The 26,946-nt window shown below is 45.8% G+C and overlaps 1 protein-coding gene across 1 annotated transcript in view; it reads left to right on the top strand.

Moving 5' to 3' along the window:
* Positions 1-26,946, top strand: part of LOC119655514 (tyrosine-protein kinase-like otk) — a 151,985-nt gene that overhangs the window by 25,759 nt on the left and 99,280 nt on the right. Inside the window, exons 2-3 of the mRNA XM_038061423.1 lie at positions 18,894-19,022; positions 19,437-19,598. Coding sequence (XP_037917351.1) covers positions 18,894-19,022; positions 19,437-19,598 — 291 coding nt within the window. The remainder of the gene's footprint in view (positions 1-18,893; positions 19,023-19,436; positions 19,599-26,946) is intronic.

Consider the following 26,946-nt stretch of genomic DNA (forward strand, 5'->3'; position numbering starts at 1 on the left):
CTAATTCTTAGCTTTCTTGATGGGCGGAAAGCGTGAACACCTCTCCTCCCCATACTCTAGCCCGGCTGGCATCCCTCAAGGGTCAGTCCTCTCCGCTACCCTTTTCTCCCTGTTCACCGCAGACCTTCCCAAACCAACTCAACACCCAAATCCAATCCGAATCCAATTCGCGGATTATCTCATCCTCTACACCTCCACGAGAAACATCCCTGCCGATGAAGTCCGCCTGAATTCCTATTTGGACGAGTTCTACCGGTATTTCACCCGCTGGAAACTGTTCCTAAATCCACAAAAATGCGAAACCATCGTATTCCGTGGTACCGCTAAGATAACGCCGAAAATGAGGAACGACATTTCAACCCTATCCCTGAAGATCCACAACGACACCATCCCAACCGTCAAAGAAGTCACCTACCTTTGGGTGACAATCAATTCCCGCCTATCCCACGTCCCACTCTGACCCGTGCAGCAGGTGCCTTCAAATCCCTCGACCCAATCCTAAAATACAGTAGCCCAAGACCTCAGAAAGTCAAGCTCTTTTGCTACAAACAGCTTATCCGTCCCCTCCTCGTTTTCGGCTTCATCTTCTGGTCCGACGGTTCACCCCACCAAATCAAACGACTCCGCTGCAAAGAGCGCAGAATCCTCCGCCACTGTACGAATATCTACAAGAACGAAGACCGCTCCAAATACATCTCCAACCAGATCCTCTACGACTCCTCTCAAACGCGCCGCATTGACGCCAAATTCCTGGAAATATCCATATCCCACCCAAATCCACTTATTTCCCAGGCCATGCAGATCGAGATGGTCGAAGAGAATCTTCTACGAACTCATCTGTTCCCTCAAATCCTCTTATCTCTCCAGTCCTGCAACCTCCTTTTCGAGTAGTTACTGCTCTCGGTTTTTCTCGTAGTCTCGCTCCATCCGTTCATAACCTTTTTAGGCATGCGATCGTCTCCTCATTCTTTGGACATGCCCTGCCCACTGAAGGCTTGGGTTAGGGTCCAGGTTTCGTACCTATAGCACAGCATTGATCGTATGGTACCTTTGTATAGGCGGAGCTTCGTGTTTTTATGCACATGCTTCGATTTCATTATGGGAAGGACCGAGAAGAAAGTCTTATTTGCTAGCTTTATCCGTCGCTTGACTTTGTCAGTATCATTAGATATATAAGGCTGTCTAGGATGTCGATGTTGGGGTCAGTTTTTGAGACATGATGTTGATGTCATCTGCTGAAGAGCGCTGGCACCAGTCCGTCGTCCTGCTTCAAGCCAGTACGTGTTTCAAAATGTTCAGTCAACCTGCTCTGGATCCTGGCCTGTGAGATGGCGTTGGTCATAGTCGTCTTCGTCAGTTGTACTAGTTTAGCTGGTATATCAGAATTGTAACATTAAGTTGTACAGTACTCCACGATCTACATTGTCGTATGCCTGTTTGAAGTCGCGAAACGTTTGCTATATGTCGACGTTATATTCCCAGCACTTTTGCAGGATTAGTTTAATGGTAAAAAGCTGGTCGGTCGTGGAACGACCTCGCTTGAGACCGCCTTGGTAGCCGCCAATGAGTTATTCAGCGTATCGTCTAATTCAATTCTTCAGAATTTTCATCAGGACGAACAGAATAACGCAATCTATCTTCTTTGTGAATGGGACAGATGATGCTCCTGCACCAGTTGTCTGGCATCTCCTCGTCCTTCCAGATTCGCAGCAGTAGTTGGTGTATCGGAGGATGAGGATGAGGATGATCCCACCCGGAAAGTCTATAAGGGCAATATCTAAGGTAGAAAAAGAAGACGAGGCAGACCCTGCCTAAGATGGAGCGATGGCGTGGGTCAGGACGCCAGACAGCTTTTAGGGATATCGAATTGGTGGACCTCAGCGGAAAACCGGGATGTCTGGAGTTCCTTATTAAGGCAGGCCTAGACCGGATACCGGTTGTTGCGCTGTTGATGATGATGAGTTGGTGTATCGCATTTAGTAGACCCGTTCCACCGGATCTTAACAACTCGGTTGGAATCTTGTCCGCGGCCGGCGCTTTATTTTTTTTTTCAGTGGCCGCACGGCAAAATCGGTTTCTTCTGCTATCGGAGGATGTCTAGTGGGGCCAGGAGCACTAATACCGCCATCGATTTGGGTTACTTGTATGGGGGCGGCAGGTGTCGGATTCAGAAGCTCTTGAGCGTTTGTCGAGGTTGTCGTCATCGCTGATGATGTTTCCATCTTTGTCCTTGCAGAGGCTAGTCCTGGGTTGACAACCGTTCTTAATTGTATTCACTAGTCCATATGCTTTTCTGGTGTTTCTGTTAGCTGTTCAGCAACTGCTTTTCAAAATATTTCCGTATCTTGTCTAATTATTCTATTCGTGATTCCCCGCAGCTCGTTAGACTTTTCTTTTTTGGCTCTGGATATATTGTCTGTAGGCTTAGTTCTTTGCGTCGAGTAATATTATGCATTCATCGCCAAACCAGTCAATTCTGGGATTTGTATCCCAATACCTTCGACCTTCTCTGATGGTGCCGTTTACTTCTCCCCAGAGCCCGTGTACATCTGTGCTGTGTAGCATAGTTGATAGTTTTTCCTTCAGGCGGGCTGTATATGCCTACGCCGTAATATCACTCAAAAGTTCATTAGCCGCGAAGACTTTGGTAGAGCTGATTCCCGATTGGTGCACTGAGGAGATTCTGCACCGATATGTTGCCTTTACCAAGTGATGGTCTGAACCGTAGTTTGCTTCTCGATGGGATCGTACATCTAATACATTGAACGCCCATCTTTTACCAATGAAGACGTGGTCAACTTGGTTGACCACCTCATGGAGGTTGTGACTTCCAGTGGTTCCCCGATGCCAGCTTTCCTTTCCGATTTTGGCCTTAAATGCCTCAACAGCATTTTGACATCGTCAAACAGGCGTGCATAAAATTCATTTTTCACTGCATCTTCCTTGACTTCAGCTGTCCGTCAGGGCGTGTACATTGATGAGCTAGAGGTTGAAAAAACGAGTTCTGATGCGGATTCCGCACAAACTTTTGTTGATAGCTTTGAATTCGATGACGTGCGGCTTGAGCTGTTAACTCACTATACATGCAACTCCAAACTCCTTGTGGTCCGATGGTTTGTCACTTTTGAAAATTGTGTGCGAATTCATATCGCTTATTTCGCTACCAATCCTATTTGTTCCTCGACATATTGCTGCTGGTTTCTTCAGGGAGCGTACAGTACAGGATCCGGAAGGATAGTTCATTAGATGTTTGGTTGGTCGTCGTCGTTTATTCATCCAATCCGAGGCAAATGTTCCAGATTTCTTGACATGGAGTGCTCATACATATACTAGCGACGTAAAGCCTCCCAGCAATATTAGCCTCTGTGATCAGAAACTTTGCTTCCCCACCCGGTAGCCCATTCGTTGAAGTCTATATCGTGTTGTTTTTTCTCTGTAGGGTTCATTAATAGACGTTATGTCTGCATCATGATCTTGGACTGAGTAGTCTAAAAAATCATGGGTGACCTCGCAGCGGTTAAGGTTTATCTGAATAAACTTCATTTGCTCAAAAAATAGAAAGAATGACAAACGGTTTTGTTCAGGGCAGAGGCTGGCTCACCTCTATCTCTATCAGAAATAGTGCCCCCTGCACATCTGAATTAGCTGGGCTAACTCAGGTGTTTCTCCTAATTTAGGGCGTGATACCTCCATTAAATCGCGGTTCATCCGTCCCCGAATATCATAGAAATTGTGGGTCGGATTTCGAATACGAAACGCGGGGTTGAACATCAAGATAATAGACGGGTTTCGGGGGAGGAGTTTAAGTGAATAGCATAAAGAGTAGCGTTTTTCCACATTAAGTGGTAACTTGTTACGAACGCACCACTGAGATAATATGTCAAGGTTTGACTGAAAGCTGCACTGATCAGCAGGCGAACCGATAAAAGAAAACAACTTTAAATTGTCTGCATATAAAAGGCTAGGACAGGTAAACAAGGAAAGAAAATCATTCATAAAATCAGAAATGGATTGAGGATGGACCCATGGGTACACCCGATGCGGGAGAAAATGGAGACGAGATACAACCATTGAAGAAGACACGATTTACTCTACCATCTAAGTAAGATCTTAACCAGGAGAGAATACTTGCCGTAAATCCATACGATCTGAGTTTGGTCAGAAGCAAGGAGTGGTCAATGGAATCGAAGGCTTTGGAGAAGTCAGTACAGATTGTATGGACGTCGTTTCTTGTATTTAATGACTTCGCAACAAAGTTGGTGAAATCTAATAAATTGGTCACAGTGGAGCAACCGGATTGCAACCCATGCTACTTTATCACAATGAGGCGACTGAAACGAGACGAAAGGCGTATCTTTCAAAAATTTTGGAGAACAAAGAAAGGATGGATATAGGTCGGTAGTTTCCGGTCCTGGTATTCTCATCTTTTTTGTGTAAAGGTATAATACGAGCTTCCTTCCACATGTTTGAAAAAATACCTTCGGACAAGCTCTTGTTATAAATTATAGTGAGGGTTCGGTTTACATTTTTTTGAGGGAATGCCATTGGGACCGCAACTGCGGCTAACGTCGACGTTTCCAAGAAGCGATTGAGAAGAGGAATGGAGAGTATGCTAGACGAAGAGAGATGTAAGATGCATGGTTAGGAGTAAAAACGGAGGAGGAATGATCCTGAAGAAGTTCACAAGCTTATTTAGAGGAATCAGAAGTATGAGCATCCAATTTGGTATTAACTGCGAAAGAAGTGGGCGAAGAGCGTAATTTGCGGACGTGTGACCAGAAGAACTTGAATTCTCGTCCCTGGAGAGAGCCTTCGATGCTATTTAAATATTGGGAATGTGCATTCGCAGATGAACGTGAAGCTGTAAACTTTGTCCTATCTTCGGCATTACCGGAACTTTTAAACCTTAGACGTGCTTTGTGTTTCTCACGAAGAGTATTACAGGTCTCTACAGTGAACCAGACAGAGTATTTGCGCAAACTAGGATGAGAGAGGAGAACGACACAGGGAAGAAGGTTTTCCAAACTGTCGTGGTTAAATGATAGTTTTTCTAACGTATCATTCCAGTCAACTCCTTTAAGAAAATCATTCAGTGCTGGAAAATCAGCTTCGTGAAAGTTGAAATTGGGCGCTTTGCGAGGTGACAGTATGTTGGGTCGATTAACATAGAAATCAACTTCCAGAGGCAGATAGTGAGCATCAATTTTAAATAGGGCGAATCGCTGGGAAATAACATTAATCGATTGTCAGGAATGTTGGTCAATATCAAATCGAGAATGTGGTTATTGTGATGGCGACTAACATTGAATTGGGAGGCGGAACAAGAATTCATGAACGCGGTCAGATCTAAGTGCGAAGGGGTCAAATTATTAAGGTGAATGGGAGCACCGGGGGAATTTGGCCATTCGATGGAAGGAAAATTGAAGCCTTCGCAGAGGATGAAAGATAAACCAGAAGAAGAACAAGGAAGGTGTATCCATGATATTATAAACGGAGCACCTTTTGGAACAGAAATTAGGTCATTGAGCGACATGTAAGGACGGGTATTTAAGGATATGATCGTGGTAATAGCAAAATGTTGCCAATTAAAACACCAAATCCAAATCGCTATCGCAACGAAGGACAGAGTATCCATCAAAAAGCTCTCTATTGTGTACACTTGAATTGAGGTAAGTTTCAGATAAAAGGAGTTGAGGGAACAGATGAGTACAAAGAAGATTCTCTTCAACCTTCTCAATCTGTATGGCCTGAGCGATAAGAGGATTGGGGGGTGTCTGACATTTGGTTAAGAAGTTAATGGCGTGATGGATAAGAACAGCGTCAATGCGGGAAGTTTAGCATGCATCATATAGAATTTTGATTGGAAATATATTTGGAACGGCCTTTGATCTTTAAGTACTTAGAGCACTGGCGGAGAATCTTCATTTCTCTCAAGCTCAGCCTCTCTATTTGAGATGGGAAGGTATCGGACTTGAAGATGATGCCAAAAATGAGGAGAATAGCTTAAGATCAAAGGTGAATATTGAAAACAGGGTAGCTGAGAGAACTAAATGTTGGGTGTTGACTTGGGAGTTCCGCCCTTCTAGTTAGCCCCGTGAGTTAGGGTTAGAGAATACACACAAATTCTCCCCTGTTTGTCGTACGAAGCAACTGAAAGGGATAGAAACCTGTAAATTTTGAAAATTTGTTGCGACCGAAATGTCAACAACGTCTCGGATGGGGACTGAGCACCCAGCTACGACGCTATCGAAAACGGACTATGATTGCTATCTAGAATGTGCACACGTTCCTCAACCGCGGTAGTGCGGGTCCTTAGAATGCTCGCTTTCTCCAAGTTGAGTGGTAATTCCAACGATATAAGCTGGACGTTCTGGGCCTAAGTGAGGTAAGATGGTGGGACTTTGAAGGGTATTCCTCTTTATCTTGTGCAAATGCGCTTTTGTATTCTGGAAAGCCAAGTGGTAGCAGACGCGCGTTGGTTAGTTTCTAACGGCTACCGCGAGGTGCGCTCTCTTGACCTGGGAGCTGGTTTCTGTTAGACTTCTGTGTGCAGGATTGCAGTCCAGGATAAATAGTATCTCAATGCATCAACTGAGACTTCCGATATAGTAGAGAATGGCGCTTTCTAGAGCAATTACACGCAATTCAGTGGAGATTGTCTTTGCGATGGGTGATCTGAATGCCAAGGTGGGCTCTGACAAAATGGAAAAATACGGTCTTGGCGACCGTAATGATAATGATGTGAGGTTCTTGGATCTCTGCAACTTCATTGGTGGCACAATGTAAGATGATAAGATAGAGATAGGATTTTTTCTATCTCACTTCTTCAAAGTGGAAGCAAAGGGTTCATAGCCAAAATAGTTTTCTTCGGTCAGTGAAGTCCAAGCCATACTCTCAGATCATTGGTTCCATGTTTCAATTAGATGAATCGTTGCTATATTTAGCTCACAAAATACCTTAGGACATTGTTGTAGACATAATTCACGAACCATAATACTCTTGTTGCTAACAAATTCCTTAGACATCAACATATCTTCATCCTGAATCAAAGAAGGCCAAATCACGAGTAACAATTGTGCTCTTTTTTCGTCATCTTCCCAGGTAAACACATCAAAGTTCTTCAGTTTTTTCTCCGAAATTTCAATCTTGTTTTGTCATGCTTTTTGTTAATTTCAACCTTTCAAAAAGAGACGTGCACAACACATGAAGAAGGTGGAATCGATTTTTGTATTCATGTCGAATTCGTGGGGTAAAAATAAAGCTGAATGGCAGCAAAAAAATGTGCAGAATAGCCGAGAGCCACACAGAAATCAACATCCAACATCCCAACGTTATCCGGCGGATTCGATATAACGTTCAGATATAATAAAATATGAGAAGATAGTAAAAAAATGTAATACTCGGATAACTCAGATACGAGCTTCAGATCCCTGGATGACCGAGGCGGTGTGGATCAAGCCAGGCCAAAGACGTGGCCGGGCATGATCAATTTTATGCTGAGGAATTTCAAATCCATTCAGCCGCACACATCAACATGTATCTTGCCGCACAGGTTTTCGGTTGTTAATTAACCGAATGCGATGCTATCCATATCCATGAGTGGAATATTATTCACAAAGCGGTGCCCGTCTGTCCGTCCGTCCGTTTCGGAACTACCTTGAAGAAGAATGGTTTAATAGCATCAACACCGTCATCGCTCGCAGCAAGATACAGATTGAGATGAATAATAAATACTCATACGCCCGCCGTACAAAGCGCTTTTACCCAAGCAATTTGATCACCTTTTAGGGTCATAATTACATATTTCAAATGGAAAGAACAATGCAATCAGAGGTTGAGAAGGAAGCGAGGGGGAGAGGGGTTGGACGGGGTCTGAAAATTTTCGGTTTCCGATTAAGTCAAATTACACCTTCAGGGGGAATTCATTGGAGACTCTTGGTCGAAATTATACCCAAACCCCAATAAGATTGATTATCACTCTACACCTAGATTTGATCAATTAAGAGTGAAGTGAAGTGAAGTGAAGTGAAGCCACAGTATTAGGAGAATATCCTGGTCTGTCAATTAAAATAAAAAAAAATATTTGTGATCCCTATTAATTGTTTCCCGTGAGGGAAACTAACTATATTGGAAAAATGCTATCAATGTATATCCTTCGTCATTGCTGGAGTCTTCAACCCAAATATTATAGAAATGAATCCTTCGCTAATTGGGCAAACATGTCTTCCGCTTTTATTACGGCGATAGCATTATCACGAACACAAGTGGGAACAAATTGACCGGATTCACGAACTGAAATTTTCCATTTTTAGTACAAGGATGCCTTCAAATGAATGTATTTTATTCCAGGACAAAGGAGTCCTTCACTGTTATTCACTCATTGCCACTATCAATTTGCTACCAGCCACTGGCCCAGCAAACAAGACATCATCCATTGCAATATACAAACAAAAAAAAAAAGGACTCATCAGTAACTAACACGTGAAATGATGATGCCTTGAATCCTGTGTCTGGCCAGTTGAAAAAAGACATATCGAAGGATGAAACGTCACAGACACTAGAAAAATGCATGAACGGGCATAGTCGTCAGTCGAAGAGTTGAATGAAATGGATGACCCTCTTCTGGGCAATGATGATGATGTCCTTTTGAAATGTGCTCTGCATACATAAGTGTCCACTGTAGGTATAAGTGTGCTGATGGTAGTCAATTATATTTCTGGAAGTAGACGTCAAGGATGTAGGCTAGTCTGGAAAGTAAACGTGAATTCCGTTTGGCTGTTTCACTTTTAGAAGTGACGTTTCAGAGGACCGTATTAAAGAGTTAGTGAACTGTTTATAAAGGACTGAAAGGATGTAGTGGGTTTTATTAGCTGTTCGATTTTGCTTCTGTCATTTTGATGAGTGATTTTGAACAGTTTTTGGATTCGTTCAGATCAACTGTAGCTATGAACACTTAGAATTGTTTAGGAGGAGAGAATGGACATGGATTCCTTCAAGAAAAATGGTGTAAAACACAACGCTTTCCACCTAGACCTGTTTTTTTCGTAGGTGGAAACCTTCGAAAGATACTGGTATACATGTGCCAACGTGTGATAAACGGCCTTCTACTGGGGAAAGTATAACATCTCGGGATCGATGAGTCGCATGCCTTCGCGATACACTCCGTGTAGTTTTCCGAGGGTGTACCAGGTATCGTGCTCGGGTCCAACCACACATCTATGTATCTTTGCTTGTTAATTCCTTTTGCAGATCATTCTGGACGAATAGATTTCCAACTGTTTGATTTGATCTTCAAGTCAAAGCCTATTCGCTGGTGATCACTGTGTGTGAAGGCTGACGTTCCAGGACATATCGCGACCTAGTGTAGGACTAACAAAGGTCAGATCGGCAATCGAACTGGACTTCGCTTTGCAATAAGTATTAACCTGACCGTCGTTAGCAAATCTATTTGCGCGAAAGCTTCCAAGAGACAACGCCCTTTTGCATTCGTCAGTGAACTGCCCCATTCTGAGGTCCATGCATTGAAGTCACCGGCGATGACTTTTGGTTTTCGTCCTTTTGCATCTTAGACCAATCTGTCCAACATGTCCTCGAATGCAGCCAACGTCAGGTTTGGAGGAGCATTGCAGCTGTAGACGTATATACTGTCTATTTTTGCCCATATGAACCCACTGCCTCATACATTTCTGTATGGCTTGGTCCCCACATGCCCACAAGGGCGCCCACCTATAGGATCGGCTGCCCATATATTATTGTTAGGGTTTCTATATCACTTATTATAGTCACTTGGCACTCTGATTCGTGGTTGGTCTGCGAGAGCAGGTCTTAAGCGACCCTACAGTGATTGAGGTTGATTTGGATCAACCCCATTTTCTCATTGCATTGAGCGCCTTTTTGAACTCAGGGCACTTGCCACTTCCGGCAATAGGCCCGCTGTCCACAACATGAATTTGGGATCTTAGATATAATCACAAGCAATGTAACTTGTTGCTCCACAACATCTGCATCGGTTGGACCAATCAACCGCACTTATGCACACTCTCCCCAGATGTCCGTACAAGAAGCATCTGAAACATCTCTGCAACGAGATTTGTTCTTCAAGGCGACAGACTACCCATCCAATACGGACCTTCCCGACATCCCGCAGCTTGCGAGCTGCTTCTGCTAGTAACCGGATGGTCGCTATCTGTGTTCCTCCATACGCCTTTCTAAGGCTTACAATGGATGCCTCTTGCAACTTGTGCAGCTTGAACTGCTCGGCTAAGGCAGTTCCGAGCCCAACTAGGTCTTGTCACTGTATAGCGATCTCATGCTTTTGAGCATGCACCGCGGAACTTTCCGCTAGTAAATTTTTGACTTGGTTGCAGAAGCCTTCGGCTTTGATCTCTTCGGACTTTTTCAGTTCCAGAATGAGATCCCCTATTGATTCCTTCGGATCGTGCTTACATCCTCCCCTCCCCAAGTCTTTGAGAGTAGGGTCAGCTTTCACTCCTCTTAGTATGTCTCCATAGGACATATTACCCGTACTTGAAATGAAGATCGCCTCGGCACGGGTTCTTATTCTTCAGAATGCTAACAACCTTGGTCCAACCGTCGTTGCATTAACGGCATTAACGGGGTTTCTTTCGCCCAAGTTCTTTTCTGCCTCGGATATCAGAAGAGATCTCATTATCTTTGAGCTTCTGCTAAACGGATCCGGCTCTCAATCCTGAGAAGCCTCCCCTAACCTTTAACGTTCGTATGCGGTTGATATCACTGCGGCTTTTGGCCATCGTTCTCCCTTTGGCACATCATTCTGCGCTTTTGCTTTGGGTGTTCTAGGGAGTGATGTGCTCGGTTTAAACACCTCCTTGTCTAAGCTGCTTGTTGCATTAGATGCCACAGTGGGTAAGGTGTCCTCCACCGAGGCACTGCAGCCGAGGGATATCGGCGATTGGAAGGCTGCATGCCCACTCCTAAAAGCCGCCGGTACTGGGGTTCCTAGCCCCTGCACCGAAAGTTTATACACCTTCTCTTCATCCATATCGGTTTATTATTTTGCATGACCTTTTCATAGCCATTTTTATCCACGGGTGAGCGTTTTTCTCCCACACACCCGACCTGCGCGTAAACATACCCTTCGAATGCGTACAAGTACATATTCATACGCATCCGCCAAGCATTCTCTTCCTCGCACGAAGGGACGTGCCTAATGGAAGATCTGGCAACTCTTCACAGGTTTGTCTGTCTGTCTGTCACACGTATTTTTTTCTCGGAAATGGTTATAGCGATTGACACTAAATTTGGTGGAAAAATGGGAACTGTGAACGCTCACGCATACAGTGATTTACATGATTCTTCGTCGAATTCAAAGGGGGTCCCATACATGCAAAAGGAGGTTGTGAATTTTTTTCACCCAATATATGTGGGATATCAAATGAAAGGTCTCGGCTAGCACTATGCGAAGAATTACTCTTACTCTTAATTTTGATATTTGTTGGAAAGGTGGGAAGTACGGGGACTCAAAAGTGGTCATTTCTTTCATGGACCGATTTTCAGAAAATACAAGCCAAAAAATCAAGAGACTGCCATTTTATGGTGCCTTCGAAATACCCTCTATACCGATATCTGTTCAAATAAAGTTAATAATAGTGTATTACTATAATTTTTACTAATTGACTGCAAACCCCCCTCAAGCGCGAAATGCAGCAATGTTGGTAAGCGCACTATTGCTAACAAATTTAGAATAGGTCAAATTGTTGGCTTCTGTGCAAATTCAAGACCTTGGATGTCAATATCACGCGTGTTTTTATAAAAGAAATACACAAAACCTTTCATACCTGAAGCGTCGTATCACTTTACTTTTTTAAAAAATTGTTGTAAACCCTCAAGTTTTTCCTAGAATCATCAAGTTTTTTCGCAACATAGGCTTAACATAAAGCATGATAATTTTGGTGTAAATCTTACTATTGCTAACAAACCTTGTAGTTCAGTTAGTTTATTGGGGTCCTCCCGGCCTTAGGGAATCAACGTTTAACATGTCGGCAGCACTGATTCCTCCCCTTCGAAATGAGACCAATTAGCAGTCAGTATATTGAAAACTCCTGATTCAGCGTCATCTTTGCGAAAAACATCGATGCAACTTTCCACCAGCTGCGAAATAAGCACCGTCATCCACTATATCATTCTGAAGAGGAAAGTACAGTTAAGATTTTTAATGAGAGGGTTGTCCACTACACGCCTGAAACCTTTCATTCTTCGTCACAAATTCAAGACCACAATCGTAGTCAAAAACATCATGACATCCGCTTGGGGCGACCAACTCGTCGGCCATCTTGGGAGAATGCATTCCATTGCATGGCGGAGTCCGCAATGTAGTTGTCGACCCTCCTTAAAGTGTGACGTCTTCCGTCTTCCGATCACGGTGCGTACGGGTGGCAGGTCTTTGCGCCGACCAAGTTCTTCGTTTGAGTTAGTGCCAGACCAGCGCACTCCGATGACACGACGCAGACAGGTATTGACAAAAGTTTGGAATGTTTTAGTCTCAGTAGAGTTCAGTTTCTGTGTACTACTCCAATATAGCAGCACAGAAAGTATACTAGCACAGAATAGTCTCAACAGCCCGCAGAAACTACTCTTCCTAGATATGCAAGTTGATCGACTATGTCGATACACTGCCCATCAATGCAGATAGAGAAAGTGCGCTGAGAATCTAGGTTTTGTTGGTGTTTATCTTCAGTCCAACTCTACTTGCCTCTCTTTCCAAATCCAGAGTTATCTGGCCACGGTCCATGATCCAGTTAGAGAGCAAGCAGTTGTTGCCAGCGTAGTCAAGGTCTATGAGGAAAGATGTCATTGTCCATTGAAGCGGTTAAGCACGTGACATTTTGCGAAATCATATGTCGTTCTGGTAATGGCTATTAGTTTCTTTGGAATGCTCTTCCTACGTAGAGCACTCCAGATACACTCCATGTGGACGCTATCGAAAGCTTTTCCGAGATCAATACAGAGCAGGTGTAGCGAAGATCTAAACTCTGCGCACTGCTCTAAAATGATCCGCAGGGTGTTGATGTGGTCAATGCAGGAGGATTCGAAGCGGAAACCAACCTATTCTCAGTCGACCAAACTTTCCAGATGTTCTTTGATGCATTTCAGCTATTAACTTTGCGACGATAGAGAGCACGCAGATACTCCTACAATTATCACACTCAAAGCGGGTCCACTTTTTTGGGATCTTGACGATCATACTCTTCTTCTGGGAAAGGTCTCGGATTCCCGAGGAGGAGGAGCGTGTCAGCCGCAACTGCAGGCGCAGCGATAAATAACTCTGCGGGGAGACTGTCAAGCCCAGCGGCCCCCTTTGAGTACTTTGATGGTCGAAATGATTACTCATCTGCGCGAAGGAACAGTCGATAGCCGAGTTACGGTGACTAGCTATTTCATCGACAAGAGGAGGAACTTCACCGGACATGATGCGGTTAAGAACCGCGGTGAAGGTTCGTTTCCACCTCTTTAGTTGTTCTTCATCGGAGATAAGAAGTCGACCGTTAGAGGACCATCGTAAGATTAACGACAACATGTAAGCTTCTTCGTGATGCGGTGTACATCGTTGAAATTATTGCGTTCTTCGGTATCTTCAGTTTTCTTGACCAACACAGTAGCAAATTCTCTCTTGTCACCGCGTACACTACGCTGATCTTCCCCGGATTTCGTTCACTTTTGGAGTTCGACCGCGTTACGTCCGGTATCACTCTCAGCGGTCAGTAGAGCCGTCAACCCCTCCCCTTCCACGATTCCGCAGTCAGCCAGATCTTTTGACATGACCAACGACCTATGTAACATCCGCGAAAACAGCATTTTTTATGGCTACCCGAAGTTCATTGATATTCTCAGGCGGGTTAGTTAGTATATATGCTGTTCGATCAGCAAGAGAGCTCTCCCACTGCCGAGTGACAGCAGGATCATATACGCGGCCGACGTTGAACTGAGGGGGTCCCCCCTTTCCAACCCAGCGATAACACGCAAGCGAACATAAGCGACCAACAAATAGTGATCCTTTTGGAGGCCGATGTCAGCGTTTCACTTGCTACGCACATCCACATCATAATTTTGATTGAATATTTGACAATGGGGACACAATCAATATAGTAAGCAACTGTGAGACTCTAAAAAAATAAAAAGCGCGATTCAGAAAAGGAGGAATGGTATGCTGACATTTTGGAGTCTGCCTGCCGCACTACAATTGTGAACTTTACAGAACCAATATCACGAAGCAACGTTTGGAGGGGACGTTTTGAACCACCCCTCGCACTCTTCTGACGTCTCGTCTTCAGATTATCACTTCTCTGAAGGTGCACATAGATGGAATAAGATTTCCAACGAGCAAAGAAGTAAAGGGAGAGATGGAAAAATGAGTAAAGGACCCCCTCTATGGAAATGAATGGCGACTATGTTGAACACTCATTTTAACTCTACACAAATTGAGTATATATACCTTCTGGACGTGCCTCGCATGTTTAAATAACCTAATAATTATAGGACAAACGGTTTCGTCCAGGGCGGAGGCAACTCGTCAGACGCTGCCTCACCTCTGCCCTGGGAGCAGCGTGACCGTGAGGGGCATCAGATGGAAAACGCTCCTTTATATATTTGGAAAAACACGCCAAGGATGCGCCAGGTTAAAGAGGACGCATGATAGGACATCCCCTTGTTGTAGACCGTTGTTGATGTCAAATGGTCTTGAGAGTGATCCTGCTGCTTTTATCTGGCCTCGCACATTGGTCAGGGTCAGCCTAGTCAGTCTTATTAATTTCGTCGGAATACCGAATTCTCTCATGGCCGTGTACAGTTTTACCCTGGCTATGCTATCATAGGCGGCTTTAAAGTCGATGAACAGATGGTGCAACTGTTGTCCATATTCCAACAGTTTTTCCATTGCCTGCCGCCGAGAGAAAATCTGATCTGTTGCTGATTTGCCTGGAGTGAAGCCTCTTTGGTATGGGCCAATGATGTCCTGGGCGTATGGGGCTATCCGGCCTAGCAAGATAGTGGAGAATATCTTATAGATGGTACTCAGCAACGTGATACCTCTATAATTGCTGCACTGTGTGATATCTCCCTTTTTATGTATGAGACAGATAATGCCTCGTTGCCAATCGTCAGGCATTGATTCGCTGATACCTTGATACCTTGAGCACAAGTTGATGAACCACTTGGTGTAACTGGTCGCCTCCATATTTAACCAATTCGGCTGTAATTCCATCGGCTCCTGGCGACTTATGATTTTTTAGCCGATGAATTGCACGGCTCCCTTGGTGTTGATAATGTTTTAGACACTATTTTCCCTCCTACCGAGGTTTTAGGCCCCTTCTTCAAAGCGGGTGATACGCTTTTTTGTTTTTTGGAAACCTGCTGATTTCCAGGATGTTCGTCTTCCTTTTTCCGAAACCTCTTTTTCCTCTGCTTATGCACGAGTATACAGTTGGGTGTCATTTGCGTTGACTGCGTTACCGTCGAAGGAGTAATTTTAGGGCTCTCTTCCGAATCTTTCGCATCTTTTCCACGATTTGTTATATAGAACCCTAATGGCTCTCACCATATGCTTGATTGCTTGGTACACGTTGTGTTTAAGTCTTATGACTTCCGACAACTCAACAATTTTCGCTTAAGGCAAAATGAAGGATGACTCTTCAGCCTTCATTCTTGGCACATTTTGTGACTTCTTCTAAACGGATCCGGCTCTCGATCCTGAGGAGCCATCTCCAACCTTTTACGCTTGGATACGGCTGATATCCCTGCCCGTTCTCACTTTCGCACATCCCACTGCGTTTTTGCTTCGGGTGTTCTAGGAAGCAATGTGGTCGGTTCAAACGCCTCCTTCTCTAAGTTGCTTGTAGCATTTGATGCCACGGTGGTTAAGCTGCCCACCTCCGAGGCATGGCGATCGAAGGTTATCAATGATTGCGTGCCTGGGTTCCGAGCCCCTGTGCTGTAAGTTTATACGCCTTCTCTTCGTCCATATTGTTTTATTATTCTGGATGACTATCCCATAACCATTTTTATACACCGGTGTGCGTTTTTTTTCCCACCTACGCGGGTTTCTCCCATCTGTTGCGCATAAACATGCCTATGTACGCAGACCTTCGAATGCGTACAAGTACATATCCATACCCATCCGCCGAGCATTCACTTATCCGCACGAAGGGACGCGCCTGATGGGAAATCTGGCAACTCTTCACAGGTCTGCCTGTCTGTATTCCAGTTTGTCGGTCTATCTGTTACACTCATTTTTCTCGGAAACGGTTATAACGACACCAAGTTTGATAGGAAGGTGGTAACTCTGAACGCTCACGTATACAGTGAGTTACATGATTCTACGTGGAATTTAAGGGGGTGTACATTTTTTTCACCGAATATAGTCATGTGGGATAACAAATGAAAGGTATCGGTTAGTACTTTCCGGACTGGAAAGTGATAACCGAAAAATTAGAAAAAAAAACCAGGAAGCCCCCATTATGCGGTTTCTAGGCCCACAACCCCCAAGCTTATTATAGAATCATCAAATTTTGCGGCATCTTCAAATTTCTGTTCCTGGTTTCTGATATCTTTTCTAAGAAAGGTTGCATTTCCCCTTCTAGCTTGCTGACCGGGATGTGTTGTTATAAGCAAAAGCCATGTAGATACCGATGCAGTTCATTTGCATTCCATCACGTTCAAAAAGTGGCTCTATTAGGGTTCTCTCAGCAACACTGACTCCTCCCCTTCGAAATGAGGCCAATTGGTAGTTAGTATGCTGAAAACTCCTAATGCAGAGACATCCACTATCTCGTTTTGATGGGAAAACTTCAGTTGGAATTTAATGAGGTTAAAACTGCTTGTGGGGGGGGGGGGGTTGTCAAATACACGGGTGAAAGGTTTCTACCCTTCGTCGAAAAATTCAAAATCATAATGGTAGCCAAAAAAATCATGACATCCGTCTTTTGCGACCATAAATGCATAGTTTCGATTGAATATCTGGGTTATGGGGACTCCTTCAATGTGGTAAGATATTGAGGTTCTAAAAAAGTTAAAGAGGGCGATTCAGAATAAGAGGAAGGGCATGCTGGCAAAGGAAGTCTGTCTACTGCACGACAATTGTAGACCTCACAAAGCCAACGTCACGCCAACTTCTGAGTACGTTTCGAGGGGGCAATTTGAACCAGCCTCCGCACTCTTCTGGCTTGGCGCCTTTAGATTACCATCTGTTCATTTCTCTGAAGGTGAATTGGATGGAATAAGGTTTCCTACGTGAAGGGAGAGCTGCAAAAATGAGTAAAAGAGTTGACTGGAGATGTTATTTGAGGAAGTCTCGAGAAATTTAACCCGGGTTTTCGATAGTATGGTCACGCAATTCGTGCTAACGAGAATTCACTTGCCAAGATTGGTCTGAACATCGAAGTCGATGGTAAACGACCAAAAGGCAGGCCTAAACAATGTAAAAGCCTTGAGATTGCACCCAGATCAGGCATTCGATAGAGCCAAATGGCGAAACCGATCACGACGGGCCGACTCCGCTTGTGAACGGGACAAAGGCTGAAGAAAAAGAAGAAGATTTGTTTTATGCTTCTGTACCAGGAAATCTAAGGAGGTGGGTTGGGTTCTTTGGACTCTTCAGTTCTCTCGCGTTAATTTTTATTCATAACATGTCGGGAGCTAAAATATCCAAAAAAAGTACCCACCTTTCCGAGCGTGGCTTGCACAGGGACATGAAAACAGATGTTTGTGGTGACTTTTAGAACTTTGCACACTATAGACAAATTTTATGCGCTTTTCCTCCGATAGTTAGCAATTTCTGGTTTCGCAAATCTTACTTGGAAGTGGTGTTTGAAGTTTTTATGATTTTTTTCTACCCCTTTCTTTACGAAACTGCTCATTGATGTGAATTAGCGTTTTGGTGCGCCGTTTTGATGCCACAAACTCCTAAGACCGTGACTGTTGTTATGGGAGCAGGGAGGCAGAGTCCAGCCGGCTCAGATCTTCAGAACCAGTCCGTAGCATCCACGAAGGCAAGCAGCTCTCCTACCCTGCAGCTCGAAATCTCTCTGAGGTCCCCAAAGAATGGTTTGCCCAGTGTCCGCAGCCTGACTCTAGCCAGAGCTGGGCAATCGCAGAGAAAGTGCATGAGGGTATCCCTTCCTGCCGAGCCCAGCGGCATGGTCCCCTATGGGCCTGCAGCTCAGAAGCTCTTGTGATCGGGCTATGTTATAAGCGGGCCAAATTCTCCTTGACTTGGCACAGCTTGTAAGCCTTCGCCATCTCAGGCCCGCGGCTGCTAGGTAGTGCGAGTAGACTCGGTCCCGACAGCTGCCAGCGGAACACCGACTGTATTCGCCGAGGGATTGCCAAGAGCAGAGCCTTCCCTGGCCAATCCATCAGCCCGCTCATTCCCCTCTATGTTCCTATGCCCGGGAACTCAGAGGGGAGTGACTTGGCTGTCGGTCAGAATGGCTATGTTGCGCTTGGGGCTCGAATCATGCTCCAGTCATCGACAAACTTCCAATATCGTCAGTACTTCCGCCTGGAATACACTGGCGAAACCTGGGAGACCATCCGACTTGATTCGGGTGTACACTGTACTTTTTTACAGGAAAGAATCGTAGCTCCGGTACTCAGTCCTTTAATAGGTCCACTGTACTATTCTATCCCTTTTAGACGGCCACAAACATCCATGACCGGACCGCAGGAGACACGAGGCCGAGATTGCAAAACTGAAGCTCCAACCACCTCGGCCATCGGTCTATTCACTCTATTCTAATAAAATTGCAATTTGATGATGATCTGAATCTGATCTACATAAGCAAGATAGGAGACCATTGGAAACTCAATATCTTTTCTAATTTCTCAATACTTATAGTTCGTTTCTCTTCTTGTTCCAGATATCATAACTTGTGAATCACGATTCGTCACTTTACCGCAGAGTCAGACAGTGATTGAAGGAGATTCCGTAATATTTACGTGTCATTCAACACCAGTAACAGGCCTAGAATATTCATGGACACACAATGGTAGGTTTTCTTCATGCCTTCTTCCGTGTATCTCAATAGATACACATATTTTAATTATGTATAGAGCAGCTACCAGTAGATGCATTCCCTGGAACATATGCAAACATACATATAGACAGTGTTAATTAACATCTGTTTCAAAAGTGCCAAGTGCCTGAAATATGCTCTTCATGCATGTTTTTTAATGTTTGCTTGTTCATAATTTTCCACACCTTCGGAAAAGGGCGCAAGAAGAGCTCCATGTGCAGTGCAGCATCTTTCTTGAATGAGATGAGTGCATGGCATATACATACTTTATTACAAACACTTAACACTTCTAATGATGGCTGTATTGTATACATAGTTGAAAACCGTGTTCTGAGCTTTTTTGTTTCCAGCATTCATTGCTTCACCCTCTCCTGTTTCTTAATGCAGGTCATGTTCTTCAAAATTCCACACGAGTTCATCAAGTTGGCTCCAATCTTCATGTGAACAATGTCATCAAGGATGTTGATGCTGGAGATTATGTGTGTATAGCGACGTGCAATACGACTGGAGCGCGTCAAGCATCACCACCTGCTACCCTGAAAATAATTTGTAAGTATTCGCACATTTTGTAGATTTAGCGAAGCAAGTTCTTAGGTTCTCACTACAATAGGTTAAAGGAGCTTCATGCTAAGCTGGAAATGAATGCTCTGCATATGAGTAGATGTTTTATGTAATTATTCTCGCCCAGTTACTGTGAAGTCTCAACAAAAGGATGAAGTGGAGTGTTGAGCGCAAGGATATTGTTCCACGGAAGAAATTGTAAACCCGTCTATTGGAGCTTCTATTCAATTCCTTCCAAGTTTGGGCTCGATTTCTCAGCTGCTGCTAATAGGAGATGTAGTTGCCGAGAATGGCCCCCTTAAAGAAATGATCACTTTCAACCCCCCGCACTCCCCACCTTTCAAACAAATGTCAAAATTAAGACCGGCTTTGAAAAGTACTCACCGAGACCTTTAATTTGATACCCCATATGAATATATTTGATGAAAAAAAATTTTACACCCCTCTTTTGCATGTATGGGGACCCCCCCCCCCCCCCCCCCCCCCCTTAAATTCGACGTAACAGGATGTAACTCACTGTATGCGTGAGCGTTCACAGTTCCCACCTTTCTACCAAATTCGGTGTCAATCGCTATAACCGTCTCCGAGAAAACTGCGTGTGACAGACAGACAGACAGACGGACACGCCTGTATTAGAATCGGGAATCATATTATCACTTCCAAGCCGACCATCAAATACTTGGGGGTGGTGATAGAGAGGAAGCTTAGCTATAAGTAACATGTGCGGTATGTTTGTGAGAAATCATCAACAGTGAGTATGGCCCTGGCAAGGGTGAATTTTTTTTTTGTTTTTTGGGGTAGGGTTGGTGAATGCATTTATCCACACAGTGTTGGACTCCCGATTCGGTACGTCGTCGGACTACCAACTAAACACCTCCCCATCGTCAGAGAGCTAGCTTGGAACCGTTTGTCACATTACTTCGGGCTAGTCCCGGAATTCTCCCGCCTTGCGGAGCCTTCAAATCAGGGAATTCCTTTCACCAACGGGGGGGGGGGGGGGGGAGGAGGAAGGGAACTGTCAGTTCAAGGAACCCCCTGCCATCCGGCTCCTCCACCGTTCGAGTTCTACTTAGCAACGAGAAGAGCCCAAACGTAATAGGCAACACGGTTCCACCTGTCAGCATTCCTCAGCATCTCTTCGACAATGTTGTCTGGAGAGAGACCCCCTGTGTTTAAATAGAGCTGCTGACGAACCCCATCCCATCTTCCACAAGAAAAAAAAGTATGGTGGGCGTCGTCCGCAACTCCATTGCAAAACACACAATCCGGAGAACGCGCCTTTCCAATCTTGTGCAGGTAAGACTGAAAACCTCCATGCCCACTTAAAAATTGGGTAAGGAAATAGTCAGTCTCACCATGCTTCCTATTTAGCCACGCACCTAAGTTGCCGATGAGCCGCGCAGTCCATCTGCCTCTAGTTTCATTTTGCCAAGAGAGCTGCCACTCGTCTAGAGTGTGTTGCCGTTCTTTGCGAGCAACAACCTCCCTTGGCTCATCTCCCTTGCGCTTGTATATTGCCGGACGCTCCCTAGCAAGAAGGGTAACGGGGATAATTCCCGCGATCACCATCACGGCGGTTCAGAGACTGTGCGGTACGCAGAGGCCACCCGTAAAGCTCCCCGTCTCTGTACTTGCGCGAGGCGTCTACGATATACCTCCTTGTTAAGAGCGCCAGCCCATACCATTGGCAGACTGCGTCGAGCTCATCAGGAGACGTCGCCTACTAGACGTAGGACCCCCAATGTTTGCCATTAGCCTACTTAATGCCAAAACTCCAGCCGCAGCCTTGTTCGCTGCTGCTTGGATTTGCTCAGAAAAGCTCATCTTTGAGTCAAGAGTCAACCCGAGGTACTTTACCGCTGATTTTGACTCGAAGATCGACTCGCCGAACGATATGGGACGCAGGGTCGGAATTCCCTTTTTAGTCAAGATGACTACTTCGGTTTTTTCCAGTGCCAGGTTGAAACCATGAGTAGTCATCCATCCGCTTACCCGTCGCATCAATATGCCGAGTCTGCTTTGCGTCTGTTTGACAGTGCGTCCAGCAACAAGCGCTGCGACATCATCTGCGTAGCCGACCAGGCGCGACTCTTCTGGCATGTCGAGTTTAAGCAGACTGTCATAGGTAGCGTTCCAGAGGTCCGGCCCTAGGATGGATCCCTGTGCTACCCCCGACGTGACCTCCATCCACCTTTGACCCTCTAGTGTTTCATAGAGCAGGGAGCGGTTCCTCAGATAATCCCTCAAAATCCGTAAGAGATAGTCCGGCACGTTGAAGGTATTGTCTAGTGTGCCTAGAATGCCTTTCCATCTTACGGAATTGAAGGCGTTTCTGACGTCAAGCGTTACGAGGAGCACCACCCGTCGAGTTCGGCAGCTATGTGCCTCTGCTCGTCGAATGGCGTCCACGACCTGCATGACAGCATCAATTTTCGATCCCCCTGCCCTAAAACCAAACTGCCGGGGAGATAGATCTCCGGCAGCGCGTATCGCTTCAGCGAGCCTGCCTCTGATGAGTTTTTCGAGCACTGTCCCAGCAGAGTCAAGCATACATAGTGGGCGGTATGAAGATGGCAATTCGGGATCACCTTTCCCTTTAGGGATCAGCGCAAGCCTCGCAGCTTTCCAATGAGCAGGGAAAATGCCCTCTTTCAAGCAAGCGTTGAGTGCGCCCAGCAGTAGGTCTGGCCGGTGTTGGAATACCAGTTTGTACACCTCTGCTGGAATACCAGCAGAGCCTGGCGCCTTCTTGTTTTTCATAGAGAGAACTGCCTGTTCCAACTCTTTTATAGAGAAAAGTGGACAGTCCTCAGCGCTCTCTGCGCCGACGTCACCATCCCATACGGGGTGCGCAGGGAAGAGTGTCCTCACAATGCGGTCCATCTGCTCGGCCTTAAGTGAAAAGGGTTTCCGCAGAGCCCCGATTTTTCGGGTTACCAGTTTGTGACCGAGTCCCGACGGATCCCCATTCACCTCGTCGACCAGATCTTGCCAGCAACGAGCTTTGCTCTTGTTTATTGCGCTACGGAGTCTCCTTTTGGCTGATTTGTACTCCATCATTATGGTACATGACTCCCCCCGGTCGCCTAGACGTTGTGTTAAGCGGCGGAGCCTGTGACACTCCTTCCGGAGCTCTGCGATTTCCACTGTCCACCAATACATGGAAGGTTTGCCGCGCCTCGATGTCTTCCTGGGCATGGAGGCTCCGCAGACCGTCGTTATCAGGTCCATAACTGAATTTACGACAGTGTCAGCTGTGGCGCCACCGCCCCCAGGAGTACCCTTCAGCGTGGCGCCATCTGTTCCCAGAGTTTCGACAAACTTCCCGGTGTTCACTTTCGCGACGTTCCATACACAGAAAGATCGCTGGGGTGGCGCACACCGAGAGTTTGTGTCCACCACTTCGAAAGCAATGTATTGGTGGTCACTTGCCGAAAAGTCTTCCAGAACTCGCCACCCGTCCACCAGCGACACCAGTGATTCCGACGCGAAGGTTACGTCTGGAATGCTTCCTTCGCAGCCTGGGCGCCAGAACGTTGGGGTGGATCCGGTGTTTAGAAATACCAGTCCTGTTCTCGCCGCCATTTCCAGAATTCGTTTCCCTCTGGAATCTGTGTGAGGCATGCCCTATTCAAGTGCCCTAGCATTGAAGTCACCCCCGACTAGGATCCGCCCATCCGTGCTTAAGATAGCGTCCTCCAAAGCATTAAGCCTCCGACGAAAGTCCGGCATCGTCACATTCGGCGTAAGATAGACACTAAAAAACGTTGAACACCGAATCCAGACAAAGCCGTCCCCTCGGTCTTGGGCAAGAACCCTAAGGAGGGTGCCGTCCCGAACCCAGATGGCAGCGGTACCTGATATGTCAGGGTGCCATGAAACTGGGCTCTTGTTTTGGTACTGCTCACTGATGAGTACTAAATCAGCTTTGGTCTCCGCAGCGAACTGCGCTAGCAACTCGTGAGCGGTTCCATTCCGGCGCATATTGATTTGTAGGATGCGAATCATGTTGACCGTATCCTAGCTCTTTCCAGTTCTGCTCTGAAAACTGGACACCGTCCTGATCCCGCAGTGTGCGCAACGCTCTCATCAGTCGCGCCACGGTCCCTGCATAGGACGCAGTTTTCCTTTTCATTGCAGGTGTTCGCTTTATGGCCTGCCTGACCGCATTTACGGCATGTTGCCCTTCTGTCAGGTCTCCGACAGTTTGCAGATGTGTGCCCATAATCGAAACATCTGTAACATTTGGTTGGGGCGGCCCGAATTCGTATCCTACACACTACCCAACCAATTCTTATTTTCCCGCTGTTTAGAAGCTTCCTCGCGTATTGCTCGGCAACTTCCACCACAGCGAGTTTTTGGCCTCGGGAGTTTGCGGAGGAGATACCAATCCGGACATTGGTTACCTCCGGGCATTCGCGTTTGATGGCCTTTTCTACCTCGTTCTTTTCCGTGAAACAGTCAAGGTCTCGGATTTCCAAAGCACACGTGGGTTTCAGGCTGGAAAATAAAGCTTCTACCTTGACTGCTTCACAGAACGTGACTTTATTTATAGTCTTCGGGCCTAGTTCGACTAAGACTCCACCACCCCTCGTTTTACGTATGGAAGACACTTCCGCTTTGTTGTCTTCGGGTTTGATTTTGTAACGGATTTCGCTGAGGACTTCCGCAAAAGTCTTGCCTTCCGTCGGCTTAATAAACAAAGCTGGCGGTCTAGTCCTTCTTCGTCTCCCCACCTTTTCTTTTGGCACTCCGTCCTTCGTGTCCGCTTTAGTTTTAGGCAGAGGTTTTTCTGATGGTGCGACGTGTTTTGCCTTTTGATCCTCTTCACCTTCTTCTTTTCAGCCCTGGAGAGTACCTGAGTGAAGTCTCCTTCAGATGTCCCTTCCTTCTTTCGTTTTTTACCAAGTTCGCTCTGCAATGGGCGGTCAGCGATCCGTTTGGTACTCGTGGTGTTCTCCTCGGGAAGCGCCGTTGTTTCTGCTTCCTGTGGATTTGGTCTTACTTTCCATGTCCGCCGATAGTATGAAATCTTGTCCAGGAGCTCTTCCAGTTCCATTAGCCCGTCTTTCACCCTCTTGTGGACGTTTTTCTGGAGGAACGTCGCAGATCGTATGTGCTTCACAACTGCCGTGCATTTCTTAATAAGTCTTTCCTCTTCAGCTTGCGCCAGAGTAATCGACAGCCCTCCCACTCGGCTTATATTCGAAACCATTTTATTAGTTTCGGCAGTTTCCACTGTGCCTCTTTCCCCAATTATAGCACTGTGCGGTATGGTCTGGGTTCCTATCTGTGTTGCAGATGTCGCATCAATTTCCGAGTCTTTCTCTCCGCCTGCGCGTCCCGATGTCTCGTCGGGTATTTCAGTCCTTGTTGCGTCCTTCGCTGGGCGCTGGGGCGAACGGCGCATTTTCGTGCTGCGAATAAACGCAGCCAGCTCACCCTCCATTTCAACTATCTCCTCGTTTCGTTCGTTTTTATTCTCCATTTGAGTTGTTTACCAGCGCATCGTGTGCAAGGGAGCGGGCCGCAATAGTCAGGAGCGGGTATACCCTCGGGGACACAGCCCCTGCCCCAGTTCTTTGAGGCCTGACCTACGCTTTGCTGATCCCGGAATTCAAGGACGGATCAGCGCTCGCTCGGGGCAACGCGGTCAACTAACACCGGTTCAATGCACACTACCCGACCAGGGTCCCGAAGGGGCTGGCTCCTGATACACGCCACAACTACCACCTTGGCAGACCTAGGCTCACATCACCCCATCGACGTCGACAGGGAGTTGTCGACGGCTCCGGGGACTCCCAGTGTGTCCCGGCGTGTATCGATCATTAGCAGTTCGCTCTTCACCGAGAAACTTTCTCGAGGCTACTAGCTAGGACGCAAGTATTATGCCAGCTAGGGGGTCAGAACTGGCAAGGATGATGCCGAACGTGGGAGGGCCACGGCATACCTTTAGGTTGCTTATAGCCAGGGTGGTGACCTCGATCATGCCCTATGCAACCCCAATTTGGAGGGAGGCGTTGCGGATGTCAGGGAACGCTACGAAACTGAGTTCAGTCTAGAGGAGGACAGCCCTGAGGGTATGCTCTGCCTTCAGGACTGTCTCAGATGATGCAGTATTCGCCATCTCTGGAATGATGCTGATTGACATTAATTATAATCTCACCCAGTTTCTCACGGGGCATGGAGAATATCTCCAATAATTTCACAGGTTTAAATTGGAGACTTCACCCGACTGTCCAAATTGTGATGGGGTTCCAAAGGACCCAGAACATGTATTCTTCCACTGTTCAAGTTTAGGCTCGATTTCTCAGCTGCTGCTAATAGGAGATATCGTTTCTGTGACAGTCTCAAATTCCATTAGGTATTTTCGTTTCAACATAAGAAAAATAAATATGAATTCGGTTCGTTCCAAGCACAGCATAAATCCCAAAGCCTCATCTGCTTCGTAGAGCCATAAAATGGGATTACAAGCAGCTTAAGCAGGACAATAGCAGCATCCAAAGAACAATAGGATGGTAAAGTTTGGATGTTATTCTGTGTCATGTGTACAGGTAAAATGAATACCAATGTACGGAATCGTATCAGTGGAAAAAATCTCAGGAGAAAAACGAGAACCATAAGATTCAGAACGAGATTTGTACCCAACCCAGAACCCAGCACGGCGAGAATCCCACATAGCATTCTTCTTTCTTTTCAACCCTGCAATTATGATCTTGTTTTTGTTGCTGGCTTTTGCTACTGATGCACTGTTTGGTATTACTAAGCCTCGGTTCGAACGATATTTTCCTTGTGCGGTGTCCTGATTGTAACGTAGCTATTGTTATTTTTATGGCGAAAGAGGATAATGGTAATTTACCTGGTTGTTAATCGGAGTCGTTTTTAGTCGACTCATGCGCTTGGTACCAAACGGCGCTCGAGTTACCATTTCATCAGCTTCAGAACGTTAGCTTATGGGTATATGCATACTAAGAGTTCTCCTTGGAGCCTGACGACTGAGACTTTTTAATTATTCTTTGCCTTGAACAATTTTGGAAGAACTGTCGAGAAGGAACTATCTGGGATGCATTCCGAGTGGGTTCAATGTTCACTCCCAACAAATCTCAAATAGTGGCAACACCAAAGTTAATTCCATGATATCAACCATTTCAACACCATCCCAAACCGTTGGCGTCTTCAGCCAACTCTTACATGGTGCAGGATAACAAATTAGGCAAGAATTGCATTGGCGAGAAGCGCAGAATGAAGTCCACGAAGATACTTAATCTGAGAAAAAAAAAGATCCATAAATTGTTCACGAAGAATGGTAAAACCGGAATCAGACAATCATCAAGAG

The sequence above is a fragment of the Hermetia illucens genome, chromosome 4 (genome assembly GCF_905115235.1).
Source record: "Hermetia illucens chromosome 4, iHerIll2.2.curated.20191125, whole genome shotgun sequence".
Lineage (NCBI taxonomy): Eukaryota > Metazoa > Arthropoda > Insecta > Diptera > Stratiomyidae > Hermetia > Hermetia illucens.